Source organism: Balaenoptera acutorostrata, chromosome 8 (assembly GCF_949987535.1).
Source record: "Balaenoptera acutorostrata chromosome 8, mBalAcu1.1, whole genome shotgun sequence".
NCBI lineage: Eukaryota > Metazoa > Chordata > Mammalia > Artiodactyla > Balaenopteridae > Balaenoptera > Balaenoptera acutorostrata.
In genome coordinates, this window is record NC_080071.1 from 80409846 (window position 1) to 80429856 (window position 20011).

The window sequence follows — 20011 nt, forward strand, 5'->3', positions numbered from 1 at the left end:
CCAAGGCATCATTTCAGGTGGTTTTTATTTTCTTCTTCACATTCCGGGGGTTTTCCCCAAGTTTTCTATAATAATTATGTATTAGTCACAATTTTAAAAAAATTTAAGTTACAATTCCTAGGGAAATATAGAATATAGTAGCTAATCCAACACAGGAAGGGAAGAACTGGGCTTTCTGGAATGCTGCATAGCTAGAGGCAGAGCTATTACTCAGGGACACTGGAGCAAGGACTCTGCCACACACCCCAGCCCATGCCCTAACACACTCCAGCCAAGAAAATATGGCTTTGCTGATGTTTGGCTTACATCAAGAAAGAGACTAACACTTATAAGAATTTCCTTAATCAGAAGTGAAAAGGGGCTTCCCTGGTGGCGCAGTGGTTGAGAGTCTGCCTGCCAATGCAGGGGACACGGGTTCGAGCCCTGGTCTGGGAAGATCCCACATGCCGCAGAGCAACTGGGCCCGTGAGCCACAACTACTGAGCCTGCGCGTCTGGAGCCTGTGCTCCGCAACGAGAGGCCGCGACAGTGAGAGGCCCGCGCACCGCGATGAAGAGTGGCCCCCGCTTGCCGCAAGTAGAGAAAGCCCTCGCACAGAAACAAAGACCCAACACAGCCATAAATAAATAAATAAATAAAATTTAAAAAAAAAAAAAAGAAGTGAAAAAATCGGTAACATAAATTCTTCCCAATGGCAAGATAAGGCCTGAGAACACAAGAAGGTGACATAGGTAGAAAGGGCTTCAAGGATTTGGAGAAGCCCGTCTTGTCACCCTGTCTTCACCAGCAGCTACTAACCAACATCATCCCTGAGGGCCCCGGGAAGCCAGGCTGAGGAGCTCTGCTTCTGCTTCACCCTGTGTAGCCCCACCCCTTTGGATGAGTTTTAAATTCTAGGCTAATTAATGGGGATTTAATGCTACATGGACGGGGGATTTCTTTTTTTTTTTTTTTTTTTTTTGGTCATTCCATAGGCCGCTGGAAGCATTACAGAAGGAAGGACTCTTTCCAATCACTTTTCATTTGAAAGTTGTATGATGTATAAGTTCTAATTTTAAATGACATCTTTTCATTAATGCAGACCTAAATAGGCCCCTACATTTTGATTCTTTGATGGCAAATCAACTGGAATGCACTAGCATCATGAACTAGGAAACAATGTAGCTAAATTTCCTTGGAAGTATTCAACATTTTCTTTTCAATAAATTTTGACAGGCTGGTGAAGTTTTAGGAGAGATCATGAGGAAGATCATAACAATTACTTCCACCATTGCCCCCTTACCATCTGTTCTTAATTCAGCAGCCAGATCGATTGTAGGCCAGAGCAGGTCATTCCCCTCCTCAAACCCTTCTCTCCAAGCAAGAGCCAAGTCCTTACCATGACCTACACGAGGCCTTACTCCACATGCCCCTCTCTACCTCTGAGGTCATCATCTACTCCTGCCCTCTGCTCAATGCTCCCTTCCCCCAAATATCTGCTTGCCTCACTCACTCACCTCCATCAAGTCTATTAAAAAATCTGCTTCTCAGTAAGGCCTACCCTGAACACTCCATATAAAACGCGCCACTCTCACTACCCTACCTCAACACTCCTACTACTGAACCCCGCTCCATTACTTTTCACAGTATTTTTGACCTACTATTTTACTTATTATGTTGTTGCTACTCCACACCCTACAATGTAAGCTCCAGAGCCAATGATTTTGCCTTTTGTTCACTGTTGTTTCCCACTCTTCCAGGACAGTGCCCAGCACATAGTAGGTCCTCAAGAAATACCTTCTGAATGAATGGATGAAGTTCTATGGCAGATCAACTCTTGTGTGAAGATGATAGACAACGATTTACTTAATAGTAGTTCCATAATACAAAAAAGAAAATACAATGTGTAAAATGTAATCACTTAATTAACTTACAATAGAACTGTGAGAATTCAGAAGATTAATGTTTAGAATATTGATGGGTTTAGAATTATGTCTAAATCCATTGCTGCCTCACATTTTAATGGCAGATTTTGCCTGTGGGAGAGGAGATAAATTAATTTTTTCTGGAAATTGTTGATGTACTATCAGCATACAAGTATATTTGGTGTCAATCTCTGATGGATAATTCTAGGACAACATACTAAAAGCAACATGAAAACACTATGAATTTTCCTTCCTGTAAATGTCATTGTAAAAAAAAAAGATGCAATGATCCATCATAGCAAAGTCAAAAAACATCTCCCTTAGCCCATTTATTGGTAAGACTAACAATCATAAAGTAACTGCCATGGGGACTGAACATTTACTTGAACTCAAAACTAAGAAATGAGCATTTAACTTTTCCAACTGGCTACCAAATATCTGTTTTTCCAATACATTCAACATTATCCCCTCCTAGAAAATGAGACAGAGACAATAAACAATCAGAAAACAAATAATGGCCAAAAGAAAAGTCTTGACAACACAAAAGTAGACTAGGCTGTGCATCTGGGATGCACCTAGATTATATGAGAATTCCCACTGTACAAAAACAGAAAACAAGCCTCTACCTAAGGACACTTGAAACTATAGGTAAGTATGAATTGAAATTTAAGAGTTTTCTTAAAGACATTATTAGGGGTAGCCATTTTACTTTTTTGTTTTTCTGGAAAAACTTAAGTTTTAATTTCCAAGCCACTAAATTCAGAATGGGGATCCAAGCATTTGTCATCATCCATCCCCTTCTCTTCTCTTTATGATTTTTCTAGGTGTCCTTCAAGTCACAGAACAGCAGCAATGTCCACCAGCTGCAGAACGCTAGAATGAGTGAATAACTGATTCCATCAGCACTAGAATCAAGGGCTTCATAACAGTTTTCCCAATAATGTTTCTATCAGTAATATTGAGAACGATGTAATAGAACACCTTCTAAAATCAAGAGGCCTTTACATCTTTGACCATGGCCCTTCTCAAGTCAGGGCTATTGACTGAGTCTGCTAGGCTTCCTATAGTTCATTCAAAATCAATCTTGGAGTTTTTTTGGTTTAGAAATTAGAAAAGAGCTATATGGATCAAGAGCAGAGAGCAAAATCTGTGTGAGCGATTTGTCTATGACTTTCAAAGCCTGTCGTTTAGAATTGATACCTAGAGATGGAGTACAGCATCTCCATGCGGTATATTCATGGGCCTTCATCTCCTACCTGAGCCCAAGAGCAAAAGAACAAATAGATTAAAATCTTGGGGAGAAGAATAAATAGTACAACAAATAACAGTAATTTATCACCATTATACATTATTCGGAATATCATTTGCTACCAGTCAGTTTCCATTTCTTAAGTTGGGGCAACTGAGGAACAGAGTGGTTAAGTAACTTGTCCAAAGTCACACAGCTATAGTTGATAGAACTGGGCTTGGAAGCCAGGCAGGTTGGCAGTAGATCCCCAACTCTGAATAATTTTTACCAACTATAGCCCTGTTTGGAGGACACAGCCTGGCTAAGCCCACTCTGACACAGCCCCTGCATGCCTCTTGTAAGCCATTTTCCAAAATATGGACACTATGAGTGCCAATGTGTGGGACAGCAAAGACAGACAAATCAGCCTCGGAATCGGAGGTAACCCCACTGAATGAAATTTAGAATCATGCATTACTCAGACCATCACAGAAAAAACCCAATGAGTCTGAAAGAGGCATTTTTATGTGGCTATAAGCTTGTATCCCACTACCAGTTCAAGATCCTGGCATACACAATGAATCAATATATTTTTATAAATCCTTAAAATATTTTGCAAAAGGCAAAATGGAAGTGCACAGAATTTTATGAACACTGCATGTATTATCTTGTTAGGCATAAAGTTTGAAAAGGTGCCACAATACTTGTAGCCGTGTTTGGGCACTTCTTTGTTTTGTCACATGCCAGTGGCTTTAGACTATGGAAGTGGCCTGGGCTTTGCGCCCCCTCTGCCTCCCAGGCTCTAACCCCCTGTGGCTCTCATTGCCAGGAAGACTGTGCTGGGCAAGTCAGAGAAAAATCACAGGGAAGAGACCACGGTGGACACAGCTGGCATCATTGAGTATCCCACCCTCTGTTCTATGTTTCATCCGATAACAATGGTAAGCAGCTGTTCTCTGCCTTTCCTTTTCTGTTCTGCTCTGTTTAGTTCACAGCCCAGGAGCAGAGACCATGCCCATCAGTACTGAGCTTAACAAAGAGGCAAAAATGACAAAGGGCTGGCCTTTCTGCTTCTCAGACATCACCTAATTCTGAAACTGAATATGCTTGGAAGCTAACATTTAAACCATCCCTGGCCGCCCTCTAGGCCACAATAATCAGGGGCATGTGGCCAAGACAGGTTTTCCAATGACACTACCAAATAGCACAAATAAAATTCTCACTGATCATGTAACAGCCACCATTTGCAAAATATGTAGTCTCATGTTTCAAATATAGTTGTACTTCAATCAAAACGAGGCTTGTACATTAAACAAAAAAATACTAAGACTGTATAGGAGATTTCAGGCTGACAATAATAACAAAGACCCAATCTTTATTTTAAATGAATGTGATTTCATTTTTGATTTGGACCTTTGGACTTTTAATTCATTCTACCAATAGGATAGATAAAGTTAGGAAAACAATACCATTGATTCTGAAAGTAAATGTCAACGTTCTATAAACCACATTGGAAAACCTTTGAGAATCTTTTGCTATGAAACTAGGACATTCATTGGTTCTCCTTGTTTGGTAAACTTCAGTTGTGGCCTCCAGTGTAGGTCATATTTTCTTTGAGAGGAAGAGTCTGAAGGAACTCATTCTGGAAGAAACCATCCAGGGTTGATTTTGGATGTAATTCAAGGAAAGCAGAGACTGGGTTAAATTCTAGACAGACCCAAGTAATGATTCTTCAGGGTCTGACTCAACTCTCAGATAACAATCACTTTCCCTCCTAAGTTTATGAACTAACTTCAAATTCCTAAGGACTGTGGTAGAAACAAGCCTAAAATGAATATTGCATAGATTTGTGAAACCAAACTAACATGTGAACCTTGTAAGAAAAACAAAGGCAATGGGTCCTAGTTGACTAAAATCTAAAATTTTTAAAATTCCACAGCAAATAATCCAAGCGCATAAACCATTCTTATTTATACATTATTCTGCATTCCACAGAACACAATACTACTAGAATGAACTTTGTCATCAGCTAGGTTAATTGGTTAAATTAGGAATGTAAGTAATATATTCAATGATAAATCTCCATGACAGATAGTAGATGATTATTTTTTCCATCCCCATGCATTTGAAAAAACTACTTCAGCTGGTCACTTGTCAAAAGCGAATCAACAGATCAGATGGCCCTTTGTGCACAAAGCCAGGGTTCCAGGCATGAACACGCAGCACTGCTAAAAGACGCAGGAAATGTAAGTAGTCACAAGCCATCACCATCAAGTTAACCACCAGCAAGGAACAGATAGTGAGTGTTCATTTGAGGGCACGGATAGATGCACCGTAATACCTACATTCATGACTGAGCTGTAAGGCTAGTAAATGGCAGAGAGGGATTCCAACACAGATCTGACTGTAAAGCCTGAGGTGTTCCCGTTATCCACACATCAGTCCTTCCCACAATCAAAGGCAGTCTTCTTATGTGCACAGTGTAGATGGGACTGCTTTACACTACATGAGTCTTTTGAGTCTGTGTTAAATAGATGCACAACACTAGGCTCAACAATACTGCAGACTGTTCACAAATGACTACATGCAATCCCCATAACTTGGCAATTAAAATAAAATAGTCCATAGGCAGCGTGATTAGCCCTCTGCAGAAGACATGTTCCAATCAACACAACCACGGTGTGGTCAGAGGACGACACGGCTGGAATGACAATCAGAAAGTGGCTCCAGGATCTACTCTACAGGAGCCCGTCTGAAGCAAGCTGTGCTAACAGCAGGGGTCTGGTTAGATTCCTTGAAAAAGAAGACAGTTTGGAAGAATTTCTGAACACATCTCCAGGGACAAAGGTACCCCCAACTGGCCTCTGTGATTATCTGCTGTTGACTTCTCTACCTCAAGTGGACACAGATGCAACAGCTATGAGTTATATGACACTAGAGACATTGTCACCGGCCCACCAACTCTCACTACTCCGGTCCTAAGCCCCCCAAAAATCTTCTGGTCATCAACTAACTTCTCAGGGGGCCTTTCCTCCAGGAAGATGTGAATCTGCTGACCAACTAAAATGAGTGCAGTGTTCCACATGACAATTATAGTTATCAGTAAAAATGGCCCACTGCGTGGCAGGCACAATGCTGGGTATGTTTATATGCGTTATATTGTTTAATCCACATATTGAGGCGATGTACCAACATTAAAGACAATAATAATAATAATAATAATAAATTAAGTTTCTGACACTTAGAAGACTTTCCTGGAGTCATCAAGCTATAGATGGCAGGGCTAAGTATTGAATTCAGGTAGCATTCTATAGCTTTACAAGAAATGTCCAATGTCTAAGGATAATCTGGAAGAAAAAGGTAGACTTGTTGGTAGACTTCCTAAAAGTATATTTTGGATTTATGAGCATTGCTCTAAGGACAAAGTGCAGAAATTTTATCAGATTTCCGAAAGGATTCTTATCCCAGAAAACTTTTTAAGAATCACCAGCTGCTTTGAAGAGGACATTATTTAATAGTCACAGATTTAAGCTTCAGTCATGGAGAAATAGTTTAAATATATTTTAATTGCCAACAAAGTAATTTCAGGGCAGTTACATGATAGTGAGTCTGGGCTTCTGCTCAAATCTCATTATATAACCCCTTTCTGGGCTCTCTCGATTCTTATAACGTGATGAGACTAAGGCTGGGCAGTAAATAAACGTGCACTGGCTAGAGTGCACCCGTTCTCTACCTGGCGGTCTCCGGATCCCTACACAGCAGTAGCTCAGGGAACACCAGACCACACCCAGCATTGGCCTGGCCCATCTTGGGTTCATGGCAATCAGCCATGTGCAGGCTGAAGATGGACTTGACATCTTCAAGTCTGAAAACTTGTTTCTTTTTTCATTGGACCTGACAAATAGTATGACTTTTTTAAGGGGAGGATGCGACAGATATTTTGGGGTCACTTTTGCGGGAAATAACCATTCTTTACGTCATCCAGCAGAGAAACAGGCAATGAAAGAAAAGCACACTCTATTTTTCTCAATTCTTTCCCTTGCCTAACATTTTAAATACTTATTTAAAATTCAGAAATCTAACCTAATTTTAGCAATGTATAACTACAATATAAACTGTAAAGTCATTGGCACCCATAAATAAATATGGCAGTTGGCAGTAAAACTGATGTTTAATTATAAATCTTTCAAGCATGTTACCAAAAAAATACCACTCCACGATGCTTTGGTCTATTATATCTCAATAAAACTGGGAAGAAAAAAGAAGCTTTGGAAAGTAAAGTTCTATTCTGTTTGTGATTATTTCACAGTTAATTAAAAAAGAATTTGTGCCTTTTTTTTTTTTTTTGGTCACTTTTTCAAGGTCCAAAATTTTTAGCTTCCATATCTAAGACTCTAGTACAGAATATAATTCTAAATTGGAAGTATATTATGGAAGCATTCATGTTGTAAATATTTGCTAAAAATATAATGATTATTGCAGTTAGTTATCTTAAATATTCTGTTCTTGAACTCTTACTGATAAAACACAATTGTCTTCACTGGTTATAAAAAGGAGCTCAGAAAAATGAGATTTAAAAGCTGACTTTGTTTAAAAGTCTTGACATAATTCTTGTTAGAAAGATTTAGTGGGGTCTTTAAAATATCAATGTTTTGATCCCAAAACTGACTTATGTGCAGCAGAGATGGCACTAACGCAAATTTTATTGGCATCATGTTTGCTAAGCAGTTGCTCCAAAAATTACTTTCTATCATGATTTAAAAGGCATTTTTGATATTGATTTTACTAATAAATATGGATCAACATCAGTTAATCAGACAAGCCCATTATTACAAAGCAAGTCACTTTAAAAAGGTTTTTTCTCAGACCAAAAGTTATTTGTCTTACAATTGACATAGGATAAGTCTTTTAACAAATGCTTTACACAGGAGCAAGAGTTGAAGTTTTCATGTTGGTCCATTATGTTTTTAAATATTTTATTCTTCAATAAGTTTAATGGTTTGAATTTTAACAAGCAATGACATATAGCTGCTCAATAAATAAATATATTTGGCCTGAATTTCCTTAAAATAATGACCATGGGTGTTAACTAGACTTATTGCAGTGATCATTTCACAATATATACATATACTGAATCATTATGTTATATTAGTTACACCTGAAACTAATATAATGTTATATGTCAGTTACATCTCAAAAAAAAAATTTTTATAGCAATTTGGCATTGCCCCAACACCCAAGCTCATGATCAGGAGGTTCATCTCAATAAAGAGGAAAGAAAAAAGAAAAAATTATGAAAGATAGATTCAAGTTTTTCTGAGATATGGGTGTAGTTGTTCAACTTACCTACTATAAAAGAAAATGAACATAAAACTTTAAATTTCACTTTAAAATCTTTCTGAACAGAAAACAAAAAAGCCAGACCTTCCTGAACTGTCCTCCCAACAAATGACAGGGAGAAAATCTCCTCTGGCATTCAACATCCTCCGCCAAATGACTCCACTTTTTCTCGGGAACTAGGTTTCTGGGTGTGTATGTTTCCCAAACTGATTCCCAGATGCAGCCATGCCAATCTGCTTGCAGGTCCTGAAACGCGCCTTGTTAGAACCCATCTCACACCCCAGCTCCTCCTTCCTCTCCCATGCCCGAAATATACTCCTCACCCAACCAAGTCTATAACATCCTTCCAGAATCTCTCATAAAATTTACACTTCCCCATGTACCCTATCCCATCCCAGCTACATCTCTATTTTCGACATTCTTGAAAGAAACGTGCAAGTTGTTCTATTTATGTTTTCCCTCCCTGTGGGATAAGAAGCCTAATTATTTCTGTCTCCTTTATATCTCTTAATAATCTCTAATTCCGGGTACAGACCACACAGTGGGTATTCAGTAAATGTGTACCTACAGCAAAATAATAATGCTGTGCTTCTTTTACACTTGACTTGATTGAAGCCAAAAGTGCGCTTAATCCTGTGCCTAAACACACACACAGATAGATGTGTGAGCAATGCAATGATTCGATGTAAAGTTACGTGAGCTCTGTGGGTATGGCCTTCATGGTACATGACAACCCCACCTGCAAGCTGCGCTTAAGAGGAGCCCAGCTCCTGATCAACAGCAGCAGAAGAACGTATGAACCAACAGTTCAGCAGCAGGCTTGCCATGCTTCTGAATCTGACACATGCAGAAAATAATGTATATTGGGTTTGGAGAGGCATATGACTTTCTTGTAGCTGATTACAAACTGTGAGAGCCAGAAAGGATTTTTGAGATTCTCTCTCACCTCAAGTGACAGCTGAGGACTGGCCCCGGGAAGTTAGGTAACATGGTAAATAAAGGTCATGGTTATTGGCATAGCTGGGTACAGGACCCGAATCCCCTTATCTTCCCGTCTAGCAATCCTTCCAAGCGTCATGCTCTTGTGTCTTTCTAGTGATGTTTGTTTTAGGCTGCTATTAAAATAAGCTTTCCTTTTCAAAACATTCCTTAGAGTGATGGAGGAAGGTAACAGCAATTGTTTCTTAGAGATACACAAGGAAACTAGCCCACTCAGAGACAAAACACACACACACATCCCTGAACACACCTGCAACTTCAGTAACATTGTTTCTTGGCTGCTAAGAAGGCAACCCATCTCCAAAACTATGCAGCTGCGTGAAGTGAGGTTCCTCCTGACTCTGGACAATCCTAGAGCCCATGCTCCGCAACAAGAGAAGCCACCGCAATGAGAAGCCCAGCACCGCAACGAAGAGTAGCCCCCGCTCGCCGCAACTAGAGAAAGCCCGTGTGCAGCAATGAAGACCCAACACAGCCAAAAATATAAATAAATAAAATAAAACTGATTAAGAAAAAAAGGTGCATCTTTAAAAAAAAAAAAAAGAAAGAAACCAGTTTGTCATGGTAGACCTTCAGCAGGCCCTCCTCCAGGACTTACATTTTCTTAACACCACCTTTCCGTGTTGTCTACTTATTAACCCCATCCCACTCACATACATACCAGACACACACACCCTTTTCTAAAAAGCTGAAGGCAGGGTCACCTGCTCTTCCGGGCTCAGCCCCACGCCCGTCTCTCCCATGAGCCCGTCCCATGTCCTCCTGCATGGAATTCCTGCAGCAATTATGTAATCTGAACGACATACTTCACAGCTTAATTATCTACTCCCATACTCATCTAGGTTTCCTACGCATGTGAGAAATTTCTTCCCAACAACACAAGTTTCTTGTAATCAAGAAACAGATCTCACACTTGTGGGGTTTTCTTTTCTAATAACCTCCTTGGTTAAGAACACAAGGATTAACAAATGAAGAAGAAAAAAAAAAACCCTGAAAAGTGATTCATGTACTATTTCTCCATTTATCATTTCATCCGGACAAGGTAATCAACTTAGGGTATATCAACAATACCTGTTGGTGGTTTAATTTTGTCTTGTAGTCAATATGTCCCTAATTAGGTTTTCTCCTGGAGTCTTTTGAGAGGCAGACTGGCCTTTGGTTCTATTTCAAATCATTCAAGGAGGAAAAGGTCCTAGAAACAGGGAGCAGAAATTCCAAGCAATTTTCAATTCGCCTTTGAAGTCGAATGAAACCTTAATAACTTGGGGCCCCATTCATATTTCATAGTGATGCTTATTTGATCTTTCTTAATGTGAACTTTTTTGTGGCCGGGAACAACTTGCTATGATTACTATGCTAAACTCAGCGCCCTGCATCGTAATGATCACTTAAACGTTTATTAAGAACCTTCCTTTTTCTTCCTATTGCAGCCTATACTCCACACTCATTAAAAATCTGTCCCCAGGGCCTTTATACCTCGACAACCATGCCAACGGTTGTGCACAAAATTTAAGAGGTGGGAGATTGCACATCCATCACACTCTTTGAAAATTCAGGTTCAATCTGACAGACAGACCTGCCTTGTTATATAGTCAAGCCTCCTCTTTTCCCCTTATTTTTTTACAAAGATTGTCAACGTAGACTAGATTTTCTGCATTCTTAAAGTATCCAAATCGTGAGGCCAAACAGACTTAGAAAGGTAGGACTCATACACAGGACACTTTGAATTGAGGACCTGACTTCTTACAAAGAAACTGGAGGCAAGCAGTTGTTTCAGAAATAAAAGGAAAACGTTCTGTACACACTCTGAGTTTAGAATCACATTTTTTAAAGTGTGGTATTACAATAACCCTTATCTTCTCCCACCTCCCCAATATCTGCAGTCTGTGATATTTTGTTTCTTTGTTTCATCCGTTCAAATAAATTTCTCATTAAAAAAAAAAAAAAACTTAACTATTTTTAAGTTTTTCATTAGCTTTTTCCTATTTCCCTTAAAAACGTCCTGGCTAACGTTTATGGAATGTATGCCAGGTGCCAGCCCCCGAGCTAAGGGTTGAACTGGATTGGCTCATTCAATCTTCAGGGAAATTTAGGAAGCGGGCCTGGTTACGAGAGCAAAGAACAGAGCCTCCCAGATCACGCAGCCTGCACCCAGGAGCCCAGGGCCGTCTGCCTCACCACCACGTCACACCTGTATCCCACACCTGCCTTTGGAAATGAGCACAGGCAGGCTTCCTGAAACGCTGTAGGCATGTCACCTCCACAGGCAACGTGTGGCTCAACATTTACACAACAGAGATGTCTCCTCCAGCAGCACTTCTGCCTCCCGAGGAAGTTCTGACACTTCTCTTAAAAGAAACAGTCATCTTTTTCAGGTCTCTTGTAGCCTCACCTGCATAATGAAAAGTTGCTGCCCTGATTTTTTTTTTTTTCAGGGAAGCCAAGAGAAGCTGTAGGTGGGCAGCAGACACTGAAGCTGGGGGCTAAACTATTCAGTCCCAATCTGAATCTGGTACCGGGCTTGACTGATCCTTCCTGACTCTTTCAGGGACAGGACATCTCAATCTTGCTAGAATGTTCCACTGTCTACTGAACACAGTGAGGCCAACCCTAGTTCATCTGACAAGCATCTCTGTGCTTTCATGGTTCCGTCCTGTGAAGTGACTAGCAATATTATTTTACCTTTTTACCAAAAGTTTTCAGAGTCGCTGAAGTGAGAAAGATGGATCACATTTTTTTCCCCCTCAGCTAGTCTCGATTCTCATTCAAAAGCAAGGTACAGGGCTTCCCTGGTGGCACAGTGGTTGAGAGCCTGCCTGCCAATGCAGGGGACACGGGTTCGAGCCCTGGTCCGGGAAGATCCCACATGCCGCAGAGCAGCTGGGCCCGTGTGCCACAACTACTGAGCCCGCGTGCTACAACTACTGAAGCCCGCACGCCTAGAGCCCGTGCTCCGTAACAAGAGAAGCCACCGCAATGAGAAGCCCGCGCACCGCAACGAAGAGTAGCCCCTGCTCACCGCAACTAGAGAAAGCCTGCGAACAGCAACAAAGACCCAGTGCAGCCAAAAATAAATAAAATAAATAAATTTATATAAAAAAAAAAGCAAGGTACAAACAGGAGTCCTGGAAGCCTGACCAAGAGCCCAAGTTAAAGAGAATAGAAGAGAGAAAGTGTGTGTGTACATGTATGTATGTGCACATGTATGTGTGTATACATGCATGTGTGTGTCTGTGTGTGTGTGTGTGTGTACGTATTTTAAGGAAACTTCTGCTTCCATCCCAATTCCAGACACATCCAGGCTTAAGAAGTTACAAAACATAGGGAAAAACAAAGCAGAGTTTTGCTGGAGAAGTAATATAAATGGGAACATTTTTTAAGTCATTTTTCATATAATTTAAAAGGTGCTACGTTCAAATACAAAAAAAAAACTGAGATGTCTAATAGAACACACAATAAAAAGTGACTCTTTTTACAACACCAGATGCTTAGAGCCCTTCCCAGAAACCATCACTGTCTCTAGCATACCCTTCTACAAGTTTTCTATTTATTTGCAGGTATATCTGTGTCATCATTTTACACAAATTTGTCTAAGCTGACAAATTATACCACAGCTGACAATCAGGGCAGACCCAGGAAGAGCTGGGGAAGCCATGGCATCCCGTGCCCCGGGCTCCGCTGGGACGTGGACAAAGGCAATGAGAGTAGCAGAAGCACTAACCCAAGGATCTAACCTGCAGCAAACGCGGGGAGACGGATACGGCTGAGAACTCCCCATCCAGTCAGAACTGGTTCAGGAAATGGCCAAGCACAGTCCGAGCCAGCCGGACGAACGGCCCCACGACCTCAGGACAAGAAGGGAAGCGGTGGCAGGGCCTGACATAGCCACCAGGATTAGCACTGCTCGGGTCCCCATGCCACCTGCCTGGGAATCATCTACAACTTCCATGAAGTAAAAATGAGATGATGATGAACCAGTGCTTTATAGTATAATCCTCTTCTGTATGCTTGATACAAAACACATCTTAAGAAAGTTTAGAGAACTTCCCGCCAAGAACGTGGGCTCCAGGAGAGCAGGAGAGCTTCTGGCTTGTTCAATACAACCTCTGGGGCCTAGATCCAGGGCTGGCTTTTGTGGACACCAGAGCCCTGGGTTCACAAAGGGAGCACCCTTGATTTAATGCTCTGCTGCCATTGTCTTGAAATTCTCAATAAATTCTGAACGAGGAATCCTACATTTTCATTTTGCACTGGGCACCACAAATTATATAGCCAGTCCTTCCTGGAACACTGCTTGTCATAGGGCAGGTGTCCAATTTATTTGTCAAATGTACACATGAGTGAATTAATGGAAGTTGCCTGAAAACATGGGTCTACAGAACAAACTCAGCCTCCAGGTCAATTCTGGCCCTCCACCTCTTCTGGTAAATAAAGTTTAATTAAAACACAGTCACAAGGCTTCCCTGGTGGTGCAGTGGTTGAGAACCTGCCTACCAATGCAGGTGACACGGGTTCGAGCCCTGGTCTGGGAAGATCCCACATGCCGCGGAGCGGCTGGGCCCGTGAGCCACAACTACTGAGTCTGCGCGTCTGGAGCCTGTGCTCCGCAACAAGAGAGGCCGCGATAGTGAGAGGCCTGCGCACCGCGATGAGGAGTGGCCCCCGCTTGCTGCAACTAGAGAAAGCCCTCGCACAGAAACGAAGACCCAACACAGCCAAAAATAAATTAAAAAAATAAAAATAAAAAAAAAGCTCAGCCCAGTGCTAAATGGCCTCCATTTATTTTAAAATAAGTAAATAAATAAATAAATAAATAAATAAAACACAGTCACAGGGCTTCCCTGGTGGCGCAGTGGTTGAGAATCTGCCTGCTCATCCAGGGGACACGGGTTCGAGCCCTGGTCTGGGAAGATCCCACATGCCGTGGAGTAACTGGGCCCGTGAGCCACAGCTGCTGAGCCTGCGCGTCTGGAGCCTGTGCCCTGCAACGGGAGGGGCCGTGATAGTGAGAGGTCCGCGCACCGCGATGAAGAGTGGCCCCCACTTGCCGCAACTAGAGAAAGCCCTCGCACGAAACGAAGACCCAACATAGCTAAAAATAAATAAATAAATAAATAAATAAATAAATAGAGTAGCTATTAATTAAAAAAAAAAAAACCAAGATTATTAAAAAAAAACAAAAACAAAAAAAACACAGTCACAGCATCTTGTCCGTGGCTGCTTTCACTCTACAACAGAGGGGATGAGTAATAGTGACAGAGACTGTAAGGCCCAGAAAGCCTAAAATATTTACAATCCGGCCCTTTACAGAAAAATGTTTCTGACACCTGCCTTAGAACACTGTCTCAAATTTCTCTTCCCAAATAATTAGAACTGCAGAAAAGGCAGGTAGCCTTGTGAGTCCTGGAGGGTCAGCCTTAAGCAACTAGCCATAAACAAACTATTTCTTAGGCTTTTATCTTTAAAGTTTATGTGAATTTTGCCTCTTGGATCCAAATGCATTGATGTTTTAATGCAAAAAAAAAAAATTTTTTTTTTTTTAATCTATAATGAGCTGGATGAGTTGCTTTAACCCCTGGAGGTCCCCCCTTGACAAGGGTGAGTATACAAAGGGCAGAAGCACCACAGTTTGCAGATTGTGGCCTTAGTTCCTCCTCCTTAATAGACCCAGTGTAGAAGGAAGGCTCCTGTAGCATCTAAGTGGCCACTGAACCTTGCCACACACCCATCATTTCTTACCGGCCCAGAAGCCCTGCTAGAGAAGATCCAACAAGGACATTAAAAATGGAATCCTGCATGCCTACGTTCTTGACTGAATGTAATATAGGTCTATGCCCCATCGCACTGAGGGACTAACAAGTGGTTATATTATTTTTCCCCAGGCAGTTTTCAGAAACTATTTAGAGAGAGCTATTTCAGAACCCAGCTCTACCTGTTGGGAAGTGTTCAGACTTGGGACTTTGTGGGAGATTTTTTGAAGGAAGGACAGCTTCCTCAAAATGGTCAGTGGCATTTCATTTCTAACTGAAACAGTGTGTGCAGTACCCCCTTTCCACTGTAAAAATTCTTAATTTATCCCACGTTAGCAGTCATGCAAGAAGTACATTTTCTCGTTAGTCAGAGTGCTGGCAAGACAGTTTAGTACACCCCTGAGAGGATTTTAGGGGTGCTTGCCTCTGATCTCTGCATACATTCTTTTACATCACAGGATCTGGAAAGGGAGCTTCTCCTGGGTAAAGGGCTAGAAAACAAAGAATTGCATCAGAGAAAAACAAGATTCGTGAGAAAGGGAGACTATAAGAGAGGCAAGGGGACTTTCCCTGGTGGCGCAGTGGATAAGACTCCACGCTCCCGATGCAGAGGGCCCAGGTTCAATCCCTGGCCAGGGAACTAGATCCCACATGCATGCCACAACTAAGAGTTCACATGCCACAACCAAGGAACCCACGTGCTGCAACTAAGGAGCCCATGAGCTGCAACTAAGGAGCCCACGTGCCGCAACTAAGACCCGGTGCAAACAAATAAATAAATAAATATTAAATAATTTAAATAAAATGGTGTAGCTGCTGTGGAAAACATTAAAAAAAAAAAAGGGAGAGAGGCAAAGACAAGCCCCAGGAAAGAAGGAACACCAGTGAAATCTCAGCTCACTCAGAGAATCTCTGTACAGTAACAAGAAAATAAAATTGAAAGAATGATTCATAGAGATGTCAAGGACTGCTAATCTTTGGGGACTCATACAGGAACTTTCTTTATTTGTGTTAGGGGAAGGGGTGACTTTATCCATTATGTCTTCATCCGTAATAAAATAATTCATGGGACCCAAAAGGACAGACATTGGAAACAGTGGGGCAAATACACAATCTGCTGACCATTTCCTGCCAGCTGTTGTCAATAAAATACCACACAAAAATCATAACCTGCTGACAGTATGTGTCACAGAAACCAGTAATGGGAACTCAGAAGTAACAACCCTGGGGAGGGGTAAACACAAGTCTCACTGGTGCTGTTGGGAGGCCCGTGGGAAGGGCCTGTTGCGGGTGAACCCTCTTGGGAGAACCGAACACCGCAGAGGGTCTCTTCCCAACCCCTCAACCCCACATTAAGTGCTGGCCAGCAGCCCAGACCACGTCTCAGTGGAGGACGGCGCTCGCTACCGCTGCCATAATAGGCTTCCTCACTCTCAAGCTGGAATTTAAACCACCAAAATAACAATACATACTAATCACAATTTACTTAAGCCTCAGACAATAAAATTGATATATTGGGTGTTGGAGAGGGGGTCACATGCAGGATCTCCGGGTTCAGAGTTAGATATCTCCACCCTCACCCTCTCGGCTTCTCACCGTTCCTATTTCTCTGTAATACAGTGAGATTATGATGAACATGGGAAACTTGGAATTACCCTATTTAGGAAAAGGAAGCACTCATGCTGTTTCTAACATAAATTCAGACAAAGAAATAACTTCAGAGTTCAGCTTGGGAAGGTGAATTTACTGCATTGTATTGCAAATTTAAATAGAGAAAAATTTTAGATACTTACTGATTCACTTAAAAATTATAATCAACCTATTACACATTATCAGAAACAACTCTTTAATGAACAGTAACAATATTTTCCAAAGCAAAAACAAAAATTAGTCAGAAGAGTGGCACTGTTTTACTTTTTGGCAAATTTCCTTAATGTCTGGCTCAATAGGAGACAGCTGGACTCTGCTACCGGTTTTGCATTCACTCTGTTGCACTCTCCCAGGTCACGTTAGCCTTGAGAAAACTTCATGTACAGTCATGTAGGGATGAACGTGTAAAGGGCAAAGAATATCTCTGTGCTATTATGAAAATCGTTTTGGCCTTGTGGACCTCTAAAGTCTTGGGGACTCCTAAGTGTACCCAGACCACACTTTGAGAACCACTGCCTTATGAGTTGGGAACAGTTATTATCTCCATTTTACAAATGAGCAAACTGGCATAGAGAGGTCAAGTCATGGTCCAAGGACACATTGCTGGGACAGGTCAGAGCAGGTAAAATACAAAGAGCATGATACGCTCATTTGGTTGTTTGTTGCAAGAACTGACTGAGATCATGAAGGTAAAGAGTTGAGCATCCGCCTATCACAGGCACTCAACGACATCAATATTTCCCACTGGGCTAGATCTAGTAGAAAAGCTAGGGAAACTGCACATTTCTGATCAACTCATCATTTGACACCAGCAAGAAAAAATAAAATTCCACTGCAGGTGTTGTCCAGAGCATGGACCCTACACAAGCTCTCGGGATGGAAGATTTTTGCTACTGAGAAACTCCAGGGCCTTACTCCACCCTCCATTAGGCAAAAAATGTGGCGGGCTGTACACATGTCACCTTCTTCCTTGGGAAACCTGAGCAAGCCAGGAGAGCTGCTCCATTATTTACAGCCTCCTTTTTGCATCATGCTATATTTACAAGGAACCCTCAACAAACAACAATGGCGCCTCCAGTCTGTGCAGCCAAACCTCTCCTTGGAAAGCATCTGTGGTCTTCCCGTCCAGGGGCTCGGCACTCCACATCTCTCCTTGTCCATCAACTATCATAACCCACATGGCCCTCCTCCTCCTGCCTGTGGTGGGTACTCAAGCCCAGAGTGCAGGTCACTTCTGTTCCTCCTCTGAATGGGAAGTAAGCTCAGCTGGGGAAGTGGAACTCGTGCAGTTCAGGCCATTGAACTCTCAAAACACTACCCTAAACAGAAGGCAAGAACAAGAGGTGCCTGAAGCTATTGCTTCCATCCAAGGGCAGGCAACCAGGATCTCTCACCTGGAGCACTGCAAACTGGTCTCCCTGTCTCCACTTCCACACCTCCTCACACACGTACCCCAGGCTACTCTCCACAAACAGCCAAAGCGATCTTTAAAAAGTATAGAAGGGATAAAGTCAGTTTTCATGCTTAAACCGCTCCCAAGTCTCCCCCACTCAGTGGAAATAAAATCCAAACTCCTTCACTTGGTTTCTTAGGACCTGCCTCATCTGGCCCCTGCCTACCTTTCTCCCTACAAGCAAGGGTCCCTTCTCTCTGGCCTTTGCTCTCTCTGCTCCCACTGCCTGCAGAGCCCCCCTAGGACTTCCAACAGCTCAGAGGTCACCTCCTCAAGGAGGCCTTCACTGCCTGCCCGCTCTGCAGCTGCCGCCTCTCCATCCCTCCATCCGGTTGTACTTGAGACTTTAGAGCACTTACTCTAGGAAGTTATCTTCATTTTACTGGTATATTACTCATCTCCCTCCTTCCACATCGTCCTCCTAGAAGGTAAGCCGCCAATAGCAAGGGCTCCACCTGGTCCCCGCGACATCTCCAACCGCCTGGCACCGCGCCTGGCACAGACTAAGCGCTCAGCAAACGGTGGAATGAATGAAGCGGCAGTGCCCGAGAGTCCCAAGCTGGCGTCCCTAGCGCCCCGGGCGCATCCGCACCGTCCGGGCGCCGGGACTACAGGCGCGGGCGGGCCGGCGGGGCTGGGGGACCAGCGGGGCGGGACGAGGCTGCTCGCCCACCCGGCCGCGCGCCCGGCTCGGCGCAACAGGTGCCTCCCGGGAGCGCGCACACACACGTCCGCCCTGGTCCGCGCCGCCGCCCCGCTCTCCAGCACTAACCATGGTGGCCGGGCCGCCGCCGCCGTCCCCGCGGGCGAGAGACGACCGCGGTGGACTCGAGGGCGAGAGGCGAGCGCAGGAGCCGGCGCGGCTGACAGGTGAGGTGCCCGCCTCAGACCATGGCTGCTTCCCACAATGCCCTCGAAGCGAAAGTTTGCAGACTCCTCCCCGCGCCTCTGCCCTCCCTCCCCTCCTGCTCCTACCAGCTCCCTCCCTGCCCCCTCCCTCCCCCACCTCCCTCCTCCTCCCTCCTCCCTCCTCCCCCTCCTCCCCCCTCCTCCCGCCCCGCCCCGCCCCGCCCCGCCGCAGCTGGCCCCGCCCCGCGCCGCGCGGGCTGCCCTAGGTGCGAATACACCTGCGCGCGCGCCTCTGCCTCCAGCCTCTTAAGCCCAGGCGCCCGGAACCAGAGCCTGCGGGCTCCGCGCTGAGCAGCCGCGCGCGGGGAGCGCCGAGGGAGCTGCTTTCCTGACTCTGCGAGCGAGTGTGCCATTCATTCATCCCACAAACGTTGATCAGACCTGGCTAAGAGATCTCCCGAGACACTTGCGGGAAGTGTCACTGGTTGTCTTGTCCTAAACCGCATAAGGGGGGGAGCGTTTGGCAGATCTGGAACTCTGCTGGCAAGAAGCGATTTCTTGCCTCGGATTTCTTTCTTTTCATATATATATACATAATCACACATATTCATGCATTATATATATATATATATATATATATATATATATATATATATATATATATATATATATATATATATATATATATAAAATCTCTGCAATCCAAGGGCATAGGTCATTTTAAACTGGCCCGGTTTTAAGAGGTCTCTCCTAAGACTGGCGTGGAGCCTCTAATCTATCTCCTTCTCCCCTTAGTTTTTCTTATGTCTGGAGTTTCCACCTGGGCCGTTAGGAGTCT

At 43.3% G+C, this 20011-nt stretch overlaps 1 protein-coding gene across 5 annotated transcripts in view; it reads right to left on the reverse strand.

The window, feature by feature from the left end:
- Nucleotides 1-19234, reverse strand: part of AP1S3 (adaptor related protein complex 1 subunit sigma 3) — a 58990-nt gene extending 39756 nt beyond the window's left edge. For 4 of the 5 annotated variants that reach the window (XR_009009141.1, XR_009009139.1, XR_009009140.1 and 1 more), the window contains exon 1: nt 19097-19234. Coding sequence is in view for 1 of the 5 variants with exons in the window: in XM_057551981.1 (XP_057407964.1) it covers nt 19097-19099 (3 nt within the window). In the remaining 4 variants the exon portion in view is untranslated. The remainder of the gene's footprint in view (nt 1-19096) is intronic. The other variant, XM_057551982.1, reaches the window with a different exon arrangement.
- Nucleotides 19235-20011: the final 777 nt, after the last annotated feature.